General features: G+C 38.2%; 1 protein-coding gene across 1 annotated transcript; it reads left to right on the top strand.

Moving 5' to 3' along the window:
- The first annotated feature begins 3,187 nt into the window (after nt 1-3,187).
- On the top strand, nt 3,188-16,057 carry LOC306881441 (UAP56-interacting factor-like). The gene is made up of 9 exons (XM_079435548.1): nt 3,188-3,415; nt 3,855-3,986; nt 4,209-4,408; nt 5,962-6,083; nt 8,681-8,753; nt 9,429-9,484; nt 11,166-11,240; nt 11,527-11,653; nt 15,487-16,057. The coding sequence occupies exons 1-9, from the start codon at nt 3,343-3,345 to the stop codon at nt 15,586-15,588; spliced, it is 960 nt and encodes a 319-aa protein (XP_079291674.1). The 5' UTR covers nt 3,188-3,342; the 3' UTR covers nt 15,589-16,057.
- The last annotated feature ends 55 nt before the right edge of the window (nt 16,058-16,112 follow it).

Raw genomic sequence — 16,112 nt, 5'->3', positions numbered from 1 at the left:
TGAGAACATTTTTAGTGAGTTTATAAATCGAAGGCAGTGTGTTGTGTATTCAAATTTTTATTTTATTTTTGGTGATCAATTCTTCCACCATTGTACATAAAAAAAGCACACAACTTCTATACATTGCATTTCTGAAGTCTGCAATGCATGACCGTACTTTGTAACATCAGACCAAACTCATAGGTCCTATGATCCGTTAAAAAAAAGAAAATCAGAAGTAGCACAAGTAAACACATAAGACAGACAATAGCCTTTATACCAACAAACAACATAACAAATATAGCATCTTATTAATAAACATCCCCTTACTACAGAAAAAGGTCTGCCAGAAAACAAATCCTCTTAAATACAGTCTCTCTAAAACAAGTACAAACAATGAGAACTGAAATTTTCAGAATTTGACCAATGAAACTAGACAGATTTCTAGGTATCTTTTTTGGAGGTCTCCTCTCCAGCAGCGTACTTCCTCTCAAACTGTGCCACATCAAACTTCCGCTTGCAGCCAGCATAATTCATATAGCAAATTTTGCCAAAGATGGGCCTCTCTGCGCAGCCCTGGTCATGGATGCCACAGACGGACCACATGCAACCTGTAAGAACATTTATTAAAATAATTCATATAATCAAGTACATAAAAAAGCTCAGTAAGAGGTTAGTACGTTTTGTTAATGTTTTTGAAAGAAGTATCTTATGTTCACCAGAGCTGCATTTATTTGATCAAATTAATTCAGATATATAGCAATAGACAGGGCTTCTTCAGGAGATGCAGTCCATTCCAGGATCTTCTTTGCCCAGTACATGCGAAGAAACCCATGCATCTTCCCTTCTAACACCAGCTGACGCTACAACACACCAGGAGACTTCGTTTCAGTGCATTTACTGGGTCCATTCACTGGGTTTGCCATTACAGCAGTGGATTTGAGATACAAAAATGACAAAAACTGTACTATGTATCACCAAAAAACACATTTTCATTTAACTTGAGCTACCTGCGCAGCGTTCCACAGCTGGTCATGGGTCTTGGCGTTCTCCAGATGCTCTTTTGTGTAAAGGTACTGCCCTTAGCGTGATCCTGCAAAGTCTTCTTCGCCCAATCATACGCACCTGTGCACAGAGATATACAATTTAAACAAAGGCCTGGAATGAGCTTGCAATTTAGCTTTATTTGTACATTTACTGCGTGCGAGTTTCTTTATGAAGGTAAACGTAACACCTTTTAATTTCTCATAAAACAAGGCTTTAACAATCTTCATTTTGCATCTCAAGTAAATGTATCTTGATTTAAAGACGTTTCGAAATTTGAACTAGAAAACAAGACAAAAATACTGATATTTAGTGCCGTCAAACGATTAATCGCATCCAAAATAAAAGTTTTTGTTCATACTGTACAAGTTTTGTATGTGTGTACTGTGTATATTTATTATGTATATATAAATACAAATACATGCATGTATACATTGCCCTCCAGAAGTATCGGAACAGTAAAGACAAGATTGCTCTGTTGGCTGTGGAGTCAAAACATTTGCAAATATGATTAAAAGATGAATATGAGACAAAACTACAGAATGTCACATTTTATTATTAGCCATTTCAAGACGTACATGTTTTACCAAATAAAAAGAGCAGCACTTTTAGAGTTCATCCCACTCATTGATGTCATACCTTTGCCACTTCTCGCAGTCCTTTCAGCATAAAGGCGTAGTGTCTGTAGGTCGCATCCAGATATCGAGGCACCAAGCAGTTTCTCAGCCTGAGCGTAGATCAATGCCCAGTTATCTGCAGCACAAACAACACCAGTGTGCAACACCATACAAAACTCTGTGGTCAGGAAGATTTTTTAATGAAATGACTACTTTTATTCAGCAAGGATGCATTAAATTGATCAAAAGTAACAGTAAGGGCATTTATAACGTTGAAAATATGTCTAAATAAATACTTTTGAAATTTCTATTCATCAAAGAATTCTGAAAAAATGTATCATGGATTTTCACTTTTGATGAATGTATTTTTATTTTTTGTCATTTCATTTGAATGTCAACATTTGTGAGATTTAGGCAGTCGAAACAGTGTTGAGATTACTTGATATCATTTTGTGTCTCTGGAAAATAGTGACCTATAAATTGTAATTAATATTAAAGGCTTTTATGTAGTGCTGCCAAACGATTAATCATGTGTGTGTTCTGTGTAAATGTATTATGTATATATAAATACACACACATACAGTATATATTTTGAAAATATTATTACATGTCTATATCTATATTCATATCATTTATATTATAAAAATATTTAATACATAAACATAACATTTCTCTAAAATATATGTGTATTTATATAGGCCTATACATAATAAATATACACAGCACACATACATATGCAAACAAAAACATTTATGTTGGATGTGATTAATCGCGAAAAATCGTTAACTTTATCTCAATTTGTTAATGAGTGATTTGTGGCTACATCAGTGTTTTTAGATTTCTGGAGTAAAATTTATCATTTTTATTTTTAAGTAAAAAGATCAAATTAGACCCTTGGGGTGATTCTTTTGCCACCCAGAATTGTCACAGAAAGATGTTTTAAATTCAATACTTTTCGTAATTAATGGGGTTATTATTCAGCGTTTCCATGAATTAGATGTACATTATTAAGACATATTCATTTTTCATTAAAACCTATGGGCTAACTGAAATAATTCAATTTGCATTCATAATGTTGCTAATATGACATGCAATTAAAATATGGGCAACTAAATATGCAAGTCTTCATATGCCTGTATACAAGACAAGGGGTTTAAGTAATTTTATTTATCACATACATAATAATAAATAATAAAAAAGGAATAAATTGACCTTTCAGTTTAATCTCCTTAACCTGGATTCATGCTTTGTCTCTCATTGATTATTCAATCATTCAGCTAAACTGTCTAAATGTATTTTTAAGTAAAATAAACGATTAATGACACTTTTAAAAATATTAGTGCTGTCATAATCGCATCCAAAATAAAGGTTTTTGTTTACGTAATATATGTGTGTAATATATATGTCGCACAAAATTTGACGAAGTCAACTGAACACACATTGCCATGTAGCACTCAAATATAAGTAATTATCATATATGTAAATTAGTACTGCGTTTTACGATTTGCACAACGTTTTCTCATCAAACTACATTTCCCAAGAGCCTCAGCGCGAAGTGCGTAAATCCGCGCATGCGCAGGAACGTCGAGCGCTCAATGAAAGCTGGCTAGTTTGCTAGTGTTGTCTTGTTCGCCTGGGTTGTGGGATCGTGTAGGCAGTGTGTTGTTTGCTTCTCCATTTCTATCATAGCGCGAACTGCAGAATGAGCAAATCTAGTTATAAATCGGTCGGTGGTGGAAGTACAGAGGAACTCGATAAGGTTGACATGTCTTTAGGTAATGCCACAGATTAAACTAGCCGTGTATGTGTAACGTTAGCTGATTAGCATTGTGAGATTTTACTTGTGATTTATCATAGTTTGAGTCGGTGTTAACATTGCAGCAATCTCTTTGTATCGTAATATAATATATATCATCACCTTTATCGGTGTTTTATTGATTGGTAAACGCGTTTAAATTATATCTGAACTGCGTTTGACCGCATTTCCTGAGTATCACTTAACGTTATTTCCAGAGGGATATTTATTTAAACAGAATGTTAATTAATATGTTTTCAAGGCATATTTAATGACAGTTTTATTGAAATTAAGTTCATTAATCAGAAGTTTTTTTGATGTGCCTGTTTTTTAGTGTTCAATTGAGCAACCCAGCAGTTTGTGTGATGGGTCCTGTATCGTTTGATTTGATAAAATTGATTGCATTCATATTTTTTCAGATGATATTATCCGGCTGAACAAGAAGCAGAAACAGTTCCAGGCCCAGACGTCCAAGCGCAGACTCCCGGTGAAAGGTCGCTTCTCTCAGGGGAAGAAAACTGGGCCAAGAGCTGCAGTGCCATCTATAAGAGGTCAGAATTTGACCTTTTCTTTTTATTGTCACATTAATTTTTTTGAGCCCATCTAAATGCATATTTTTCTCTTTCTCTAAGCATGTTTTAACATTTAAAAAAAAATCACCAACAGCTGCAATATAACAAATTCAGTTTTATAATAATTTCAGTGTTTAATTGTATGCAAATCAGCAATGTCTGACAATTTTCTGCAACTGGTTTTGTTTTGGCCATCTGTAGGAGGTGTTGTGAACAAACGCATCACTCGAAACCGCAAGCTTCCTCCCACGGTGGCCAGGCGTCGTGGGCAGGGGGTCATCACTGGTTTAGCTGCGAGAAAAAATGCCGCCCTGTTTAAAGGGATCAGTCCACTCAACCGACCCGTCCAGAACAGACCCGCTCAGAACCGACAGATGCCCAACAGTACAGCTGTCAACCAGGTGTGGACACTAATGGCTCGTTTCCACCGAGCGGTACGATTCGGGACTGAACACCCTGATCCAGTTTGGTACCTGATACCCTTACTTGATAGGCATGGTGTATGCCGGAAAGTAGCGATTGACGATAAAGCACAAAACCAATTGCATCTCATGTTTAATCACTACAGAGACATCAGAGCCAGCGGCAAATGTCGAAAGGACAAGCCGAGCGAAGGCTGCTCTAGGCGGTGATCGCCGGGAGCTCCGAAATTAGCATAGCAAATTTTCAAATAGGCGCTATCTTTATAAATTTAGCAGCCATATCACCCTGTAGCCCAAGACTGGTTGCCCACTGAAGCTAAGCAGGGTTGAGCCTGGTGAGTACCTGGATGGGAGACCTCCTGGGAAAACTAGGTTGCTGCTGGAAGCGGTGTTAGCAGGGGGTGCTCACCCTGTGGTCTGGGTGGGTACTAGTGCCCCAGTATAGTGACGGGGACACCATACTGTAAAAAGCACCGTCCTTTGGATGAGACGTTAAACCGAGGTCCTGGCTCTCTGTGGTCATAAAAAAAATCCCAGGACGTCCTTTGAAAAAACGTAGAGGTGTAACCCCGGCATCCTGGCCAAATTTGCCCATTGGCCTCTGACCATCATTGCCTCCTAACAATCCCCATACACTGATTGGCTTCATCACTAGCTGCGTTTACATGGACCCTAATAATCCGATTGTAATAGGACTAGAAGCACAATCGGAATAAAGTCACATGTAAACACGTCAATCGGATTGAATTGGCCAGATCTGATTCAAATTTCGATCAGATTGTAAGGGGTGGTTTATTCCTTTTGTAATCCGAATGAGAGGACATGTAAACACGTGATCGGCTTGAAAACTGAAACTGGAAAGCACTGCGCATCTGCAGTGACGTAAAAATAGCGTAATGTATGACGCACGGAACGAGCTGTTCTTCCCGGTGAATAAAAATGTCATAAATGAGTTTTGGTCATTCTAAAACGCTGCTTTCACTCAGCGTATGTGAAGTGGAGCAGGACAATGTCCCACCAGTCTGTAAGACTCTCATCCACAGACGACTGGTTTTGGGCGCAGGAAGGGGCACTTTTACTGATTTCTAAAGTAAGCAGCACTGCACAATAGTTAATGTGCTGGTCGTTGACTAATTAGGACCCGAAGTAAATAAATATCAAGTGTGCTTTTTAAAACGATACGTGACAACAGCGAAGCTTTAACCCCTTGTATCGCGCAAGATTCTAGTCAACCAATCAACTTCTGCAGTGAGTTTAGCTCCACCCTTTTGGTACCCTTTGCTGTGCTAGGTACCCCAATGGAAGGGTACCAAAAAAGTGGTAAGGTTTGCTATTTTGGTACCCTTCACAACTTCTGATAATGGAAACGGACATGATTGCGTACTGTACTGAACCGTACCGCTCGGTGGAAACGAGCCATAATGTACTGAAGGGTGATTATGATAATTAGTTTGAGCTTAAAAGGTTATTTTTGTTGTCACGTGTGAATGAATTCAGGTGTAACTTTTTATACGTGCGTTCACTTCTCTCAGAGATCTCAGCCGTTTGTCCAGCGGCGACAGATGCAGATCCAGAGGAGACCAAACAGACAGATGGACTCGCAGAAACCCCAGGGCTCAGTTTCTTACAGACCCTTTCGGCTTCACAGAAAATGGTAAGATTATTTTTTTTGTTTTATAGTTGAGTTAAAGTTATAGTTGTTGCATGTGCAGTGCCTTATGAAAGTACACATGATGGGTTGCAGAAGCTGCAACTCAAGTCCACATGAAAGCATGAGTTTGCCAAAAGGAACTGAGATTTTATGATCAGATGAGACCAAGATGGATATTTTTAGGCAGAATTCAAATAATGTGTTCTACCATTGAAGTTTGGGGTTGGTAAATTAATCATTTCAAAATAAATACAGCCTTGAAATGCATTAAAACAGTGATATTTTAAAAAAAGTTACAATTTAAAATTAATGTATTTTAAAATATAACTTATTCCTGTAATATGAAGCAGAATTTTCAGCATTATTACTCCAGTCTTCAGTGTCGCATGATCCTACAGAAATATTATAATATGCTGCTTTGCTGTTCAAGAAACACAAATTATTATTGTATTTATGTGGAAACTGTTTTTTTTTTTTTCAGAGATTTTTGATAGTTAAAAAAGAACAGCATTTATTTGAAATAGAGATCTTTTGTAATATTATAAATGCCACTTTTGATCAATTTAATGCATCCTTAAAAGGTATGAATTTCTTTAAAAAATAAAAATAAACATACATGAAGCAAATATATTACAGGCAAAATGTCAATCTAAGACTTGTAACTCAGTGAAGTGGGAGAATTAAAGTTAGAAATTAGGGCGGGACTTAATATCCTTTGGAAATTAAGATTTATTTATTTTAGTGCTGTTAAACGATTAATCGCATCCAAAATACAAGTTTGTTTACATAGTATGTGTGTGTACTGTGCATATTTATTATGTGTATATATAAATGCACCCATGCATGTACAGTGCCCTCCAAAAGTATTGGAACAGTAAAGACAAAAATTGCTCTGTTGGCTTTGGAGTCAAGACATTTACAAATATGATTAAAAGATGAATATGAGACAAAACTACAGAATGTCACATTTTATTATTGGGTGATTCAACACAGATGTTTTACCAGCTAAGAAGTTCAGCACTTTTAGAGTTTCAGCCCTCTATCTGATGTGAGCATAAGTATTGGAGCAGTTGCCTCACAGGTCTTTCTAAGTGATCAGCTGTGTCCTGCTGCATTAATTCTTCAGATATTAAAAGCAGGGAATGTGTCGTATCAGTTATATCCATTACTTCTGTATTCTGAATCTTGCATTCGATGATGACACACACAAACCAGGATGAAGATGAGGGAGCTGACTTTGAGAGAAAAGCAAGCAATACGGATGCTAAAAGAAAAGAGGAAGTCAGTTGGAGCTCTAGCAAAAACAAAGAGCATGGAGAAATCAAGAGTTTGGAAACCACCAACAACACCAGCAACCAACAATGACCTGATCAGCTGAGAAAACAACAGTAGTTGATGACAGACAAATCATAAAAGCTGTGAAAATGAATCCTAAAAGACTGTCTGTAAAATCACCAACAACTTCCAGAAAGCTGGGGTGATGCTCTGACAATCTACTGTCCTCAGGAGACTTTGACACAGAATTACAGATGCTACACAGCAAGATGCAAACCTCTGACCAGCACCAAACATAGAAAGGCAAGATTAGAGTTTGCAAAAAAGCACAAAGGTGAGCCAGAAGAGTTTTGGAACTGTGTTTATGGACCGATGAGACATGCATGACTGCCTCTGGAAAAGGCCCTCTCAACTTTACTGATGACTTAATGTATGATGACAGTAGCAGAATGAATTTGGAAGGGTACAAAACCATCTTGCCTACCAATATTCAAGAAAATGCCACCAGATTCATTGGGAAGTGCTTCATATTGCATCAGGACAATGACCCAAAACACCCTGCCAGTTCAGTCAAGGAATTTATAAGAGCAAAGAAATGTAAAGTCTTAGATTGCCCAAATCAATCTCCAGATTTAAATCTGATTGAACATGAATTTCACCAGCTGGAGAGGAGAGTAAAGGCAGAAACTCCCCAAAACAAGCAACAATTGGAATTGGCTGCATTAAAGGCTGGGAAAAGTATTTCAGGGATGAGACCAAGAGTCTGGTGATGTCTATGGGTCACAGACTCACTGCTGTGATTGTGTGCAAGGGATCTGCAACTAAATAATAGCTTCTCATCTTTTATATCTGCTTTATGTTCAACTGTCCCAATACTTATGTTCATCAATGAGTGGGATGAACTCTAAAGGTGCTGTTCTTTTTATTTGGTAAAATATGTGTTGAAACGGCTAATAATAAAATGTGACGTTCTGTAGTTTTGTCTCATATTCATCTTTTAATCATATTTTCAAATGTCTTGACTCCACAGCCAACAGAGCAATTTTATCTTTACTGTTCCGATACTTATGGAGGGCACTGTATATTCAAGAAAAATGTTATGTTTATATATTAAATGTATTTAGATATATTATAAATTATATGAATAGAAATATACATGTAAATAGACAGTACACACAGATATATTATTATATTATTAATATTATTATTAAACTTTCATTTTGGATGCGCTTTAATCGTTTGACAGCACTCATTTATTTCAGTTTTTTCCAAGTTGTTTCAAAGTGAAAATGATTGCTTTTTGTTTTATTATCGGTTTTCTACAGGAATGCTCCGACTGCTCAGCAAACACAGAGAGAAGCACGACAGGCCACTTTCCTCTTCAGAAGAGGACTCAAAGTAAGACGCTAATGAACTTCCTGTCTAGAGTTCACACAGTGATGTGTGAAAAGCACAGAAGCTTTACCGCTTGTTGTCCCTAGCACATGTATGGACAATATGGGCAGAAAGCTGCATGCATGGGTGCTGATCATGTGACACCCTCTTCACCTTAAGGAGCCTTTTGTTTCACTTAAATATATGTAGTTAGCATACATGCTTAACATGTTTAAAAACAAGTTTTAAGAATATGGTTGCTCTGTAGTATTTATATAAATGAATGTCACTGTCATTGTGTACACAATACACAAGTATTTTGTTACACATTGGCTCTTGTTATAGTGAACAGTGTGACGTTTAAATTAGGAACTGGTCCTTTCGTCCCTAGAATTGGCATTAATCTGTTACTGGTTGGTGTATTACTCTTGTGAGCCATTATTTTAATAAATCACAAAAAATAATCAATTTATTTCAAATCAGTCCTTCGCTGAATAAACTCACTGAATCGAAGTCTCTTTAAATGTTAGTCCAGAATAAAGCAAGAATGGTTTTATATACGTTTTCAATCAGTGACCGTGTTCATGTTAAATTTTTTTTTTTAAATTACTACTTTTATTTGAAGGTTAAGCCAATTAAAATGAGAGTGCTGATTTGGCTTCCTGTCTGTTAGTATTATTTATTTTTATTTTTTTATAGGTTCATACACAAGTTCAGAAGACAAAGTCTGCTCAACCCACACAGAGAACACGCTCGTAAGTAAACGTTCTTCCAATTTTTTTTTTTTTTTGTTTCTTTTTTTGGTTCAAAAGTGTGGGGTAATTTTAAGATTTATTTATTTTTTTTTAAACTGAATACTTTTATTCAGCAAGGTTTCATTGAATTTACAGAAGCTGAGAGTAAAGACATTTACAATGTTACAAAATATTTCGATTTCAATTAAATGGTGTTCTTTAAACTTTCTATTTGTCAATTCTGAAACAAAACGTGATTGAAGACTGGAGTAATAATACTGAAAATTCAGCTTTGATCACAGGAATAGATTTTAAAATATTTTTATTTATGCATAAATGCATTTTAAAATGTTGTGATATTACAGCATTACTGTTGTACTGTACAGCTGCATCTAAAAAAATTTAATATCGTGCAAAAAAAAAACTTTTTTGTAACTTGTTTCAAAAAGTGAAACTTTCATATATATTTTACATTCATAACACGTAAAGTAAGACATTTCAAAAGTTTTTTTGTTTTAATTGATGATTAGAGCTTAGAGCTCATGAAAGTCAAAAATCAGTATCTCAAAATATTAGAATATTTACATTTGCGTTTTATTAAATGACCATCTCTACAGTATAAATTCTGACCACACTAATGGGGTGCATCAAGAGTCACCACGCTCGGACGTCTTCAGGAAAAGGGCTACCAAGCCACTTCTGAAACAGAAACAACATCAGAAGCGTCTTACCTGGGCCAAGGAGAAAAAGAACTGGACTGTTGCTCAGTGGTCCAAAGTCCTCTTTTCATATGAAAGTAAATTGTACATTTCATTTGGAAATCAATGTCTGGAGGACGACTGGAGAGGCACAGAACCCAAGCTGCTTGAAGTCCAGTGTGAAGTTTCTGAAGTCATTGATGATTTGGGGTGCTGTGACGTCTGCTGGTGTTGGTCTATTGTGTTTTATCAAGTCCAAAGTCAATGCAGCCGTCTACCAGGAGATTTTGGAGCACTTCATGCTTCCTTCTGCTGACAAGCTTTATGGAGATGCTGATTTCCTTTTCCAGCAGGACTTTAACACCTGCCCACACTGCCAAAACCACTTCCAAGTGGTTTGCTGACCATGATATTACTGTTTGATTGGCCAGACAACATGCCTGACCTGAACCCCATATGATATCTATGGGATATTTTCAATAGTGCCTCAGCAGAGCCACAGGCTGATTGCTTCCATGCCATTCCTCACTGATGCTGGAGTTTGTGCTAAAGGAGCCCTGACCAAGTATTGAGTGCAGAAATGAACATAATTTAAAAAAACTAAAACTTCTGTTGCAAATTTTTTTTTATCATTGATCTTAGGAAATATTCTAAATTTTTGAGACTGGATTTGACTTTCATGAGCTGTAAGCTCCAATCATCAAAATTGAAGCTTTTTTTTTTTTTTTTTTTTTTTTTTTTTTTTTTTTTATATACATGTAATGAATCTAGAATATATGAAATTTTCACTTTTTTTGAAATGTTACAAAAAAATAAAACTTTCACGATACTCTTAACTCTTTTTTTGAGATGCACCTGTATTTTTGATTAAATGAATGCGGTCTTGGTGAGCAGAAGAGTCTTTTTACAATAAAGTCTTCTGTATTCCTAACGAAAAGTAGTGTAGATGCACTGTAAATTGGTTCCTGTTAACTTGTACTGATTTCTCCTCTCTTCTCCACCAGGTGGCGCACTCCCACAAACAATAGTGGCATCCTCACTGTGTCAATAGACAACCCCACAGCTAGAACACAGCCTGAGTATGATTACGTTTGATTAGACCCAGATGCACAATTTCATAAGACATACAATGATTGCCATTCAAATATTTAGATTTATAATTGGTGTTTGAGTATCATTAGAAATACAAAACAAAGATGTTCAGATAAGATGCATGCTCTCACTAACAAGCCACACATATTTCACATCCATTTGTTTCCGTCTTATGTTAGTTTGGCAGGTTTAACCTTTGAGACTCTTTCCAGCGTGTTGTGAATGTGAGTCTGGGAACACAGAAGTAATGACGTTTTGTTTTGCTCTGCACAGGCCCGCTCAGTCCTGGTCCCTGCACCCTGTGACTCCAGCACGCTCCTCACCTCCTCAAGACGAGTCGGAGAAGAAACCTCCTAAAGGTGTCGCCCTGCAGTTTGATATCAACAGTGTTTGGAAACAGGTAGGACAAATGTGACCCTGGACCACAAAAACAGTCATAAGGATAAATGTTTTAAAATTGAGATCTATACATCTGAAAATGTATAATAATATACTGAATAAATAAGCTTTCCATTGATGTATGGTTTGTTAGGATAGAGTAATATTTGGCCAAGATACAACTATTTGAACATCTGGAATCTGAGGGTGCAAAAAAAAAAGAAAATCGTCTTTAAAGTTGTCCAAATGAAGTTCTTAGCCATGCATATTACTAATCAAAAAATAGGTTTTGAGATATGCCTATTTACGGTAGGAAATTAACTAAATGTCTTCATGGAACATGATCTTTACTTAATATCCTAATGCTTTTTTGGCATAAAAGAAAAATTTATAATTTTGACCCATACAATGTATTGTTGGCTATTGCTACAAATATACTCCAGCGACTTAAGACTGCTTTTGTGCTCCAGGGTCACAAACATCAATCGTATTTATCATTGAGTCAATGAAACATGTTTATAGTCAATTTAGGTTATACTTTATTTTAAGGTGTCCTTGTTACAGTGTAATTATACATTTAAGGCCCTCGAGACCGCGGCCTCGCCTACTGACGCTACCCGCATAAGGCAGCGTCGCAAGCGGTGTGAGGGAGGACGTAAGCGCGGAGGTATACGAGCTAGGCTAAGAGCTAACCCCACAAGACCGGCTCTTCCAACACTCATGCTCTCAAACGTTCGCTCTCTGGAAAACAAACTGGACTTAATTCAACTCAGTCGGTCTTCACAGCATGAGGCAAGGGATTGTTGTGTGTTTGTTTTCACTGAAACATGGCTAAACGACAACATCCCGGACTCCGCCATTCAGCAGCACGGGCTAACCAGCTTCCGAGCGGATAGAGATTCATCACTGTCTGGTAAGACCCGCGGAGGTGGCTTGTGTGTATATCAACAAAGACTGGTGTAACAATGCTGCGGTATTATCAAAACACTGTTCATCGCTGGTGGAGTTTATGGTTGTGAAGTGTCGACCGTTCTATCTGCTGCGGGAGTTCACGGTCATTGTTATTGTTGCGGTCTACATACCCCTGTGTGCAAACGCTAAGGACGCGCTTCGTGAACTGTTTTTGTTTGTTGTTCACTGATGGCGCTGTACAAAGACTTTTACACAACAGTAAAGAACTCTTACAAGGCTGTTCCCCGCCCCCACCTCGGGTACTCGGACCACATCTGTTATGCTAATCCCGGCATATAGACCACTTCTCAAACTCGCCAAACCGGTTCAAAAGCAGATCACAGTATGGCCAGACAATGCCACCTCAGCACTGCAGGACTGCTTCCAGACTGGAACATGTTTAAAGAGGCAGCCACCTACAACAACCACACAAACCTGCATGAGTACACTGAAACTGTGACTGCTTGCATCAAAAAGTACACTGATGATGTGACAGTCACCAAGACCATCACCACACGTGCAAACCAGAAGCCATGGATGACAGCCGAGGTTCATGGGCTGCTAAAGACGCATTCAGCATTCAGATCAGGAGATATAGCAGCCCTCAAAACAGCAAGAGCCAATCTGTTCTGTGGCATTGAAAATGCAAAACGGTCATGCTCAAAAAATCAACAACCACTTCACCGACAGCAGAGACACACGGAGCCTGTGGCAAGCCATTCAGACCATCACTGACTACAAGCCCCCGCCACAGGCCTGTGATGAGGACACATCCCTCCGCGATGCACTCAACCGCTTTTATTCACGGTTTGAAATGCAGAATGACACCTGCACAAAAACTGCCCACACCTCCCAACGACCGGGCGCTCTGTCTGTCTCCAGCCGACGTAAGGAAGACCCTATCTAGGATTAACCCATGCAAGGCTGCGGGTCCTGACAACATACCTGGCCGTGTTCTGAGAGACTGTGCTGCACAGCTGACAGATGCCCTAACAGATATCTTCAACACCTCGCTGAGCCAGGCAGTCGTCCCCACATGTCTCAAATCCACAACAATCATACCGGTACCAAAGAAATCACCTGTGTCCTGTCTAAATGACTACCGTCCCATAGCACTGACTCCAATCATGATGAAGTGCTTTGAGAGGCTAGACATGCACATCAAAACCAGCCTCCCAAACACACTCGACCCGCTCCAGTTTGCATACTGTCCAAGCTGCTCTACGGACGATGCAATTTCCTCCACCCTCCACCTGGCTCTTACCCACCTAGAAATTAAAGACTCCTATGTTAGAATGCTGTTCATTGACTTCAGCTCGTCATTCAACACAATAATCCCACAACAGCTCGTAAATAAACTAAACCTGCTGGGCCTTAACAATTCCCTGTGTAATTGGATCCTGGACTTTCTAACCGGAAGACCTCAGTCAGTCCATTTCGGCCACAACACCTCGAGCTCTACCACACTGAGCACAGGTGCCCCACAAGGCTGTGTGCTCAGCCCGCTGCTCTTCACACTGCTGACCCACGACTGCACTGCCAAGTTCAGCTCCAACCACATCAAGTTTGCTGATGACACAACAGTGGTAGGTCTCATCAGCAACAACGATGAAATGCACTACAGAGAGGAAGTGGCACAGCTGGCTGAATGGTGTGGCACCAACAATCTCTCCCTCAATGTGGAGAAGACAAAGGAGGTTGTGATGGACTTCAGAAGAAACTCCGTTGACCACCCCCCCACTGACCATCGACAGCTCGACTGTGGAGAGATTCAGCAGAACTAAATTCCTGCACATCACAGAGGATCTCACCTGGACCACCAACACCATGTCACTCTCCAAAAAGGCTCAACAGCGCCTACACTTTCTCCGCCGGCTGAAAAGAGCAAGTCTCCCTTTTTTTTTTTTTTTAGTTTGTATAGGGCAAATATTTATGTGACTCATTCGTATAGTTTGTATTTTTTATCCTTTATTCTTTTAGTTTGTATAGGGTAAATACTTATAGTATACTTATAGTTAAATCTGTCAGTAGATTAGTTGTGTATAGGTTTATAGTGGGGTTTTTTTTCCTCATACGTCTGTATTTATGTAGCACCGTGGTCCTGCGAGGCACGACATTTCGTTCCACTGTATGTCCCCACATGTAGCGGAATGACAAAGCTCAACTTGACTTGACTTGAGTAATATTAATTAACTACTTGTGCTTACTGCATGGTTAGATTACGGTTGGTTGCATGCGATTATACAATTTATTGTTATTACTATAGTAATTACTTGTAACAAGGATGCTGTAAAATGGTGTTATGATAAATTGACATGCAAGAATGCATTTGTTTTGCATAATTCAGTCAATAAAATTACTGATGTTAACCAAAACACAGTAACCGAAATTAAAATTGTGCTTAATATTTGTGTGGAAACCGATACACTACTGTTGGCATTAGAGTTAAAAAGGTTAATACTTTTATCCCGCAAAGATGCATTAAATTGATCTAAAGTGACAGTGAAGACATTTATAAAGTTACAAAAGTTTTCTGTTTCTTTGGAGCTTCCTATTGTCAAAGAATCCTGAAAAACAAACAAAAAATGTATCGCGGTTTCCCCAAAAATATAAAGCAGCATAACTGTTTCCAATTATGATTTCAACTGTTTTAATTATTAATGAAATTAAGCACAAAATACTGAAAAAAGTGTGCCTTTGGAGAAATGCAACGGTTTCATTCAATTGTTGTTTTATAATAACAACATTAATATAACATTCATTAATATGAACTCTTCCAGTATTGAACTTCAGCCTGTGTGAAGGAAAAAAAGCAATCTGTTCCAGATCAGCCGCTAGAAACACATTTACCTCAGTGTTGGTAAACCTGATGGCCATCTTCATTGTTTTTCTTTTCTGTGTCAGACTGGAATGACCCTCAACGAGCGGTTCCGCATCCTGAAGGACCAGCGTGTGGAGGCAGCACAGCAGAGCAGCAAAGGAGGCCGGTTCGTAACTGTGGCCTAGAGCTGAACCCTGAGACACTCTGTTCCTGATCACACACTCAACAACAATCCTGCAGGACAGAACAGCTGAACTAACGCTGTTCAAGACTCGAAGTGATTAGCCCTAATGGAGGAGACTTCATCATATGCTGGTTCTCTGGAAAAGGAGACGTTGGGGAGACCGAGACTGATTTTGTTTTTTAGTTTATTTTTCTAAAAAGCTGCCATTCTGTCTTCACAAAGCAAGTATTAACTGTTTTCCCTGAGTTTCAGTTACGTTGTGTCGTCTCCTAAACTGCCCTTGATATGTGATAACGTCCTGTTTTTTTATATAAATGCATAAAGTTGCAGCTCTATGACTTTAAACGTTTCTGGATAGACTTGGTTTTTCATAAAGCAGCTGTATGAAACTGAGAACACTCTTTTTGTAGAGCAAAAAAGACTGTTTTAAGATGTCTTATATTATTTCAATTAAAAAAAATTGTGCAACATGTCTCGTTCTTGATATCCAGATTCCTATTAATGACAAATGAATATAGATTAATG

The sequence above is a fragment of the Barbus barbus genome (assembly GCF_936440315.1).
Source record: "Barbus barbus genome assembly, chromosome: 15".
NCBI lineage: Eukaryota > Metazoa > Chordata > Actinopteri > Cypriniformes > Cyprinidae > Barbus > Barbus barbus.
This window is presented reverse-complemented; position numbering and strand designations above follow the sequence as displayed.